Here is a 7,500-nt window from a genome sequence, read left to right as displayed (position 1 = left end):
CTTTATTTAACCAGACGGCTCAGCCACAGCCTGAGGAATCGATGTCCGTGGGGAATTCAAGGGACCGTGCGGCCAATCAGATACAGTGGGACACGGGCCAATCAGGGCCAGACAGTACAGCCGGTTTTTTGATGGGAACACCAGGAATAACACCCCTACTCTTTGGAAAAGTGACCCCGGATTAATACGGCATCTTCCACAGCACAAGAGCCCCATCACTCTGCTGAGTCATAGGATTTCTGTCTCGGTCCAGAGGGAAGAGTGCCCCCTACTGGCCGACAAACACCTATCCCAGGAGCAACTTAGCTTACCCAGGACCAGAGGCTCATTCTAATCGCTAATTTTTATCAGTCCTCGTCTCCTCTGTCCTTGACTGGCATGGAAATCAAAGTCAGCCATCTTATAAGGACATTCCAACCTGTTAATTGCTCCTTGAAGGAGCTCATAACTGCCCCTTCTGTCTGGACTCCATCACGGTTTCCCCTGCAGATTTATGGGGCCTTGCATAAAACGCACGGCGTCACTGTTCCATAACCACAGATCCCCACCCCCACCCCCGCACCTCCCGCACCCGCACCCGCACCTCTCGCGCTCGCCACTGCCCCACATCGATTTCCGCTGCCGCCGCCGCGGTCTGCCAAGGCCACCGTCTGGGCGCGAGACTGTTCTGCCCGCCCGTCTCTCCCGTGCATTTTAAATCTCTGCAGACGGCTGTGCAGCCCAGCGGGCATGTGCTGACAACAAGGGTATCGCCACCTCAGACACACTAACGACCACACTTAACTATTTAACACGCAATTAGAGTAATTAAGGTGTGATTAGAACGTTCTTAACTGTCACAGTCACCGCTGGTGGCTGAAAGCAGTGGAGTTCTAGAACACCGACTCAGAATTTTGAAAAGACATTCCAAAAAAAAAAAAAACTGACTCTTCAAAGGGTTAAGTTTGATATAATTCTTAAAGTCGAAGTCAAATTGAATAATCTGATTCTTGCATGTTCTCCTCCTTCATTAGAAAAAAAAAAAAGAAAGATAAAATGAAAAGCGTGGCGGTGAATAGCGATGGGGAGAATTCCAAATGTCTAGTCTGGCGCCCTTTGACCCCCTCGTGTCCGTGCTCCCCTGTTAAACAGCCAAGGGAGGCGTTTGACACTGCATGAGTGCCCCCTGCTGGACAGAACGCTGCACAACACACACCGACACAGCACAAATCCCCTCTTACTGCAGACACCAGGGCTTTCCTGATGCCACTTCAGTAACCCTTTGGAAGAGCAGGTTTTTTTGGGAATGTTTTTTTTTTCTTCCCCCCACAGTTCAAAGTCAGTGTTCCAGAACTCCACTGCTTTTAGTTGCCAGCAGTGACTGTGACAGCTAAGAACATTATAATGGCATATTTGCGATTTCGCACCTTACAGGTTTGTCTAATACATACATGCACGCAGATAAAGGACTGTGAGCAATAATAAAGCCAGCCCACAGCTTCCACCCTGACAATCAGGAAGGTGGGGTCCGTCACAGCTTGTCAACAGACGCTACCTAGAAGCTTAGCATTCTTTGGACCTCAACAGCCTCGCCCCCCCCCCCCCCCCCAACCCCCGAATACAAAAAACCCCACAAGGCCAGACAGGCAGAGGAACAGAACTCCTTCCATTTACACCGTAAGATTACCATCCCGCACACTCCTAACCCTTTAGCCGTGTCCCCCAGTCTGCCACACAGCACTTCAGCACACTTTAACTGCCAGTCATTTCAAAAAGGAGCAGAGAGAAACGCAACGAAACGCAGTGAGGAGAGCGAGAGGAACAAGAGGGAGGGAGACAACCCCCTCTCTCGCTCTCTCCCCCTTTCTGCCCTCTCCTTTTCTACTCTCTCCCTTCTTTTCTGGTCTCTCACTTTCATTTTCTGCCCTCTCTCTCCATCTCTTTTTCTGCTCGTTCTCCTTTTCTCTCTCCCCCTCTCCTTTTCTGCTCTGTCTCTCTTTCTTCTTGTCAGCTCTCACTCTCGCTTTATGTTTTTTGTTTCTGTTTTGTCAGTCTTACACTTTTCTTTCTTTTTTGAGTAAATAGTGGGGATTTGGAGGATATATTTTTCTTTTTATTATTAATAAAGAGAACTTTATTAATAATAAAAAAGTCTCCTTGTCAACATGCAGCGAATAGGAGACATTCTCACGTCACCTCCTACATATGACACTGCTGAATGCTGTCTGTATGTTAAAGACCTGGACCTCCCCACCCCTGCTGCCCGCACACCCTGGAGGGGGGGGGAGGGTACAGCACTCACCTCCTGCACCAGGGGCTGCTGGAACAGGGGGATCAGAGGGTTCGTCCTGGGAATGTCGATGTGGATCTGGGGGGGGGAACGGTGGAGAAAAAAAAGACGTGTCAAAACTTCACGGTCCCCAAACACAATCAATTACAGGGAAATATAAATGAATAAAACATGAACCAAACCAACACGTATTCCAGGAGGCCCTGCAGGCATAAAGGTGATGATCGATCAGCTACAGAAAACACACTAATGAGATATGAACCCCAGCACACACAGAGAGACCCCCCCCCCATTACAGCTCCTGACCCCGCTGTTATGTCAGGTTTGGCAAATAACCCCGAAACCCGGGCTCTAATTTGCAAGTAGAGGGCCTCATCAACCTCTGACCTTTCCACTGTAATGCCCTCTACGCCACTTCCACAGGACTGAGGAAGAGGAGGGGGTGGAGTCATGTTGGCCAAACAGGGAGGAAGGGTGCACAGAGGGTATCAGAGGACACGCACACCCCCACCCCCATTAGTGGAGTACCAGTAGGGGGGAGGGATGGGGGGGGGGGGGGGGGGCTTATAGGGCATTAGTGAGCTGCCCCAGACTCAGAGGGGCCACTGTGATGGACCTTAATGGCCACATAAATACACAAAATGGCCCCTCAGCCTGATTTACTATACACACACACACACACACACACATACACACACACATACACGGACGCGCACACACACACACACACACACACTCTCTCACACACACACACACGGACGCGCGCACACACACACACACACACACACACGGACGCACACACACATACACACCAATATATAGAGACAAAGCAAGAAAGAGAGAATGGGAGAGAGACAGGGAAAGAGAATAAGTGAGAGAGAGTGAGACAGAGACAGTGAGAGAAAGGGAGAGACAGAGAGAGAAAGACAGGGAAAGAGAAAGAAAGAGCGCAAGATATAGGGAGAGAGAGACGGAGAGCACAAAGGAAAGACGGAAGGTGGGAGAGAGAGGGGGAAGAAGGTAAACGCGGTGGATATCGAACACGAGTCCTACACCATTAACGTGAGTTTTATAGCCTGTAAGCGTATCGATTTCGGCCCTGGCTCATTAATGCCACGCCGTAGAGGAAGGGCGGGGAGAATCTCTCCTCTTTCGTTAGCCGTTACTTCTCCGGTGTGCGCTAGCGCCGAAGCCGCGGGCCGTTTATTCATATTCAATTAGCGCCGTCCGCGCGGCGGGGGCGGGTGGGGGGGGAGCGCGTCCGTCTGCCCGACCAACTGCCCCGCCGACCCGGTTGCCACGGTTTCAAAGCCGTTTCCCCCCACCGAAAGGGAGGCGAGCCCGGGGGCCTTCATGTTCAAAAAGACGCGGCCGGGCCTTCTCCAAAGCCCCCCCCCGCGATTCGCCTTCAAAAAGAGCCGCCCCCTGGAATATTTATACACAGAGTTCAGCCCCTTCCCAGCCCCTGAATATTTCAGAGCTTACAGAAAAGGCTTCTCAAAAAAACACACAAAATAAAGAAGATTAATAAATAAAATGGGGGAATTTATTTATTTATATATATATATATTTTTTTTGGCTTGTTGGGGAAAGCAGGTGAGGTGTGTCAAATGAAGCTCCTGTGTGTGGTACGGAATCTTCACAGCTGGGGGCAGGTTGGGGGGTGGGGGGTGGGGGGGGCTGGGGATACGGTTTCCTTTTTCATAACAACTTTAAAACAGTCAGACTCTCTACAACTGCAGCACCCTCTCACTCCCGGCTTCACACTGGTTTATGTATCTGTTGAGCTTTGGTGGACTCTGAACAGGACGCGCAGCAGGAATCCACACTTCCACACTTCCAGTGGGCGGCTGGTCTGCAGCACCTGTTCCTCGCCAGGCTTTTCCGGCAGACGCAGAAGCAGGAAAAGGCGAAACGTGAGAAAGCGGCATCGGCGGGTGTGTGTGTGGGCGGGTCTTACACACACCGCCAGCCTGGAGCGCCGCACACACGCCGGAGAGCTGAGGGGCTTTAATCACGGCGGGGTGAACACGACCCGCGCTGGAACGGCAGGGGGGGGGTGGGGGGGGTCTGGGGCGGGGTTCCGGGGCGGAGCTGGGCGGGCCGTGAGGTGGGGTTCTGAGGCGGAGCCACGGCGAAACGACCCACCTGTCAGAGAGACTGAGGCCTGCCTCCCGGGGGCTGGTGTTTAGGAAAGCTGGCAGAATTACAGGGCTCTCTGCCCAGAGAATGCCCAGCAGAGCACAGTCCCGCACCGCACCGAGATGTATGTACAGGCTGTTTTGGGAGCACTGGGCTGGGTTTACCTGTCTGAAGGTGTGTGTGTGGGCTGTTTTGGGAGCACTGGGCTGGGCTTACCTGTCTGAAGGTGTGTGTATGGACCGTTTTGGGAGCACTGGGCTGGGTTTACCTGTCTGAAGGTGTGTGTATGGACCGTTTTGGGAGCACTGGGCTGGGTTTACCTGTCTGAAGGTGTGTGTATGGACCCTGTTTTGGGAGCACTAGTGGTTACCCTGAGGTGGTTTGGCAGTTTGGAGCACTATTGGTTCCTGTCTGAAGGTGACTATGGGCTGTTTTGGGAGCACTAGGTTGGGTTTCCCTGTCTGAAGGGGACTCTGTGGGCTGTTTTGGGAGAGCTAGGTTGGGTTTACCTGTCTGTATGTGTCCCTGTGGTTCTCGTCAGTCCTGGAGTGGTAATACTGCTCAATGAAGCCAAAATACTCGTCCCTCTTCCTCTTCAAAACCAAATCCCTCCTCTCCATGTTGGCAGGAAGATAACCCTGTGAGGAAAGACAGAGAGAGAGAGAAAGAGAGAAGAGACAGAGAGAGATGGGAGAAGAGAGAGGAAAAAGGGATGGAGAGAGGAAAGAGATGAGTAGAAACGGAGGACCACATAGCAATAGGGAGGGACAGGGAGAGAAAGGAAAGAGGAAAGAGAAGGAAAGACAACAGTCATAGCAGGTTATTATTAGTCTGGGTTAACCGACATAGATAAATCACTCCTATAAGCATGTGTGAACGTGTACGCTTGTGTTCACCTGCAGGAGTGCACCGTATGCAGCTAGAGTTTGTAGGTAAAGGGCAAGCCTAGATTAGGATGAATAACCTGTTCTTGCCATTATGCATCCTTGTGTGCGTATGTATTTGGCATCCTGTTGTCCTGCTTGCTAACCTGTGCCTGCAAGCACCAGATCCAGCTCACTGCTGCCCCCTGGAGGAGGAAGGAAGCGCTGTGCTGCATCAATGTACCGTGTGCTGTAGCCGCTGCACCCAACACACACTCCCATTTCTGAGTCGATGAGCAGCTCAGGAATTTATTATTTTTCAGTTTTTTCACATTGCAATTCACTGAGTCACAGGGTTTAACCTGCTATTGCAGAGTAATCAGAGCCAGAGATCAGACCAAATTACAGCATAGCCAGCCCTCACACACATTCACATTCACTCACTCACTCACGCACTCACGCACTCACGCACGCACGCACTCACTCACTCACTCACTCACTCACTCACTCACTCACTCACTCACTCACTCACTCACTCACTCACTCACTCACTCACTCACTCACTCACTCACTCACTCACGCACTCACGCACGCACGCACGCACTCACTCACTCACTCACTCACTCACTCACTCACTCACTCACTCACTCACTCACTCACTCACTCACTCACTCACTCACGCACTCACTCACGCACTCACTCACACGGGCACACGGGCACACACACACACGTATGCGCAAACACACACGTACAAGCACACAAACATGCAGAAACACACACAAACATGCACACGCACACACATGCACACGCACACACACACATGCACACGCACACACATGCACACGCACACACACACATGCACACACACACACGCACAAACACATACACACGGACACGCATACACACACGCACACACACACGCACACACACAAACACGCACATGCACACATCCTTTAATCTGTGCTCTAAAACAGATGAGAGCTCAGACTGATATGTACGTACACAATTACACACACACACGCATTTATACATATGCTGAGAGACCAGCGAGGACTGGAGTGGAGTGATAAGAAAAAGCATCACTTTCATTTCCTCTCCCCAATCACTCCTTTTTTTCATCTGTCGTTTGGCCACACGGTGAGAAATAACAAATTAAGGACTAATAGGTTTGCAAAAAAACACACACAAATACACAAATACACACGTGCTAAGTGGGGACCCAGCACAGCTGTGCTCTCCTTCTGCGAAAGACTATTTTATTCCTCTCTTTCATCTGCAGGCCTCTGGCCCCTGCATCCATTCCTCCTCCTTATGATCATCTCTCTTTCATCTCAATCCCACTCGCTACCCACGTTTACCTCTCGTCTCCGCGTTCTGTTCTTCGCTCCGCGGCGTCTGAAACTCCAGCGCGGTTCCCCCGACGCGCGGCAAACGGCCATTCACTTCCTGAAGCCACACACACACACGCACGCACGCACGCACACACACACACACACATACACATACACGCACACACACACACACACACACACACACACACACACACACCACACACACACACACACACACACACACACACATACACGCACACACACACACACACACACACACACACATACACGCACACACACACACACATACACACACACACGCGAGACACGGTGGCGGTTTAACTTCCTGAAGCCGAACGCCGGCGAAGACGTTCAGACGGCGCCCGCTCGCCCCCGCTCTCCAGCGCGACGCAAACGGCGTTCCTCAGGGGGAACCGACGCTGCTGCTGGCTCTGGCCTCCGCCCAATCACAGCACGGGCAAGAGAGAGATAACCAGAGATCAAAAACCAGCGCAACGTTAAACGGGATTTTAAAAAGTACGGCCGTACGAAGCCGTTTGATAGCTACGTTTCTGAAATTAAAACGTTAAGTGTTTAGCAGGGACCCAGGCGATTGGTTCAATTACAATAGGCCACGTCCAGTCGATCCAACCAACAAACGTGTAACGGAGAAGAGCCTTGTTTTGCATTTTTTGGCCTTCCTTCCGAGTAGAGACCTTGCCTATAAAGAACATCTACAGTTCTTAGCGAGAAGAAAAAAAAAACCAATTACCTATGGAATTTAACAGGCCTTGCAAGCTGCAAATACACTCACTGTCTTCAAGTGCAATTAGCTCTGATGCACAGGAATGCTATTTCCAGGGAGCTCCACAAGCAAGAATTCCAGTTCAACAGA

The 7,500-nt window shown here is 51.3% G+C and overlaps 1 protein-coding gene across 2 annotated transcripts in view; it reads right to left on the bottom strand.

Annotated features, from left to right (window-relative positions):
- The window catches only part of tbc1d22b (TBC1 domain family, member 22B), a 65,882-nt gene that overhangs the window by 32,551 nt on the left and 25,831 nt on the right, over positions 1 to 7,500 (bottom strand). For both annotated transcript variants that reach the window (XR_010324337.1, XM_064300625.1), the window contains exons 5-6: positions 4,921 to 5,049; positions 2,282 to 2,347 (exon numbers count right to left, since the gene is read on the bottom strand). Coding sequence is in view for 1 of the 2 variants with exons in the window: in XM_064300625.1 (XP_064156695.1) it covers positions 2,282 to 2,347; positions 4,921 to 5,049 (195 nt within the window). In the remaining variant the exon portion in view is untranslated. The remainder of the gene's footprint in view (positions 1 to 2,281; positions 2,348 to 4,920; positions 5,050 to 7,500) is intronic.

This window comes from Anguilla rostrata, chromosome 11 (genome assembly GCF_018555375.3).
Source record: "Anguilla rostrata isolate EN2019 chromosome 11, ASM1855537v3, whole genome shotgun sequence".
Classification (NCBI taxonomy): Eukaryota; Metazoa; Chordata; class Actinopteri; order Anguilliformes; family Anguillidae; genus Anguilla; species Anguilla rostrata.
Note: the sequence above shows the minus strand (reverse complement) of the source record. Positions and strands in the feature narration are given on the sequence as shown.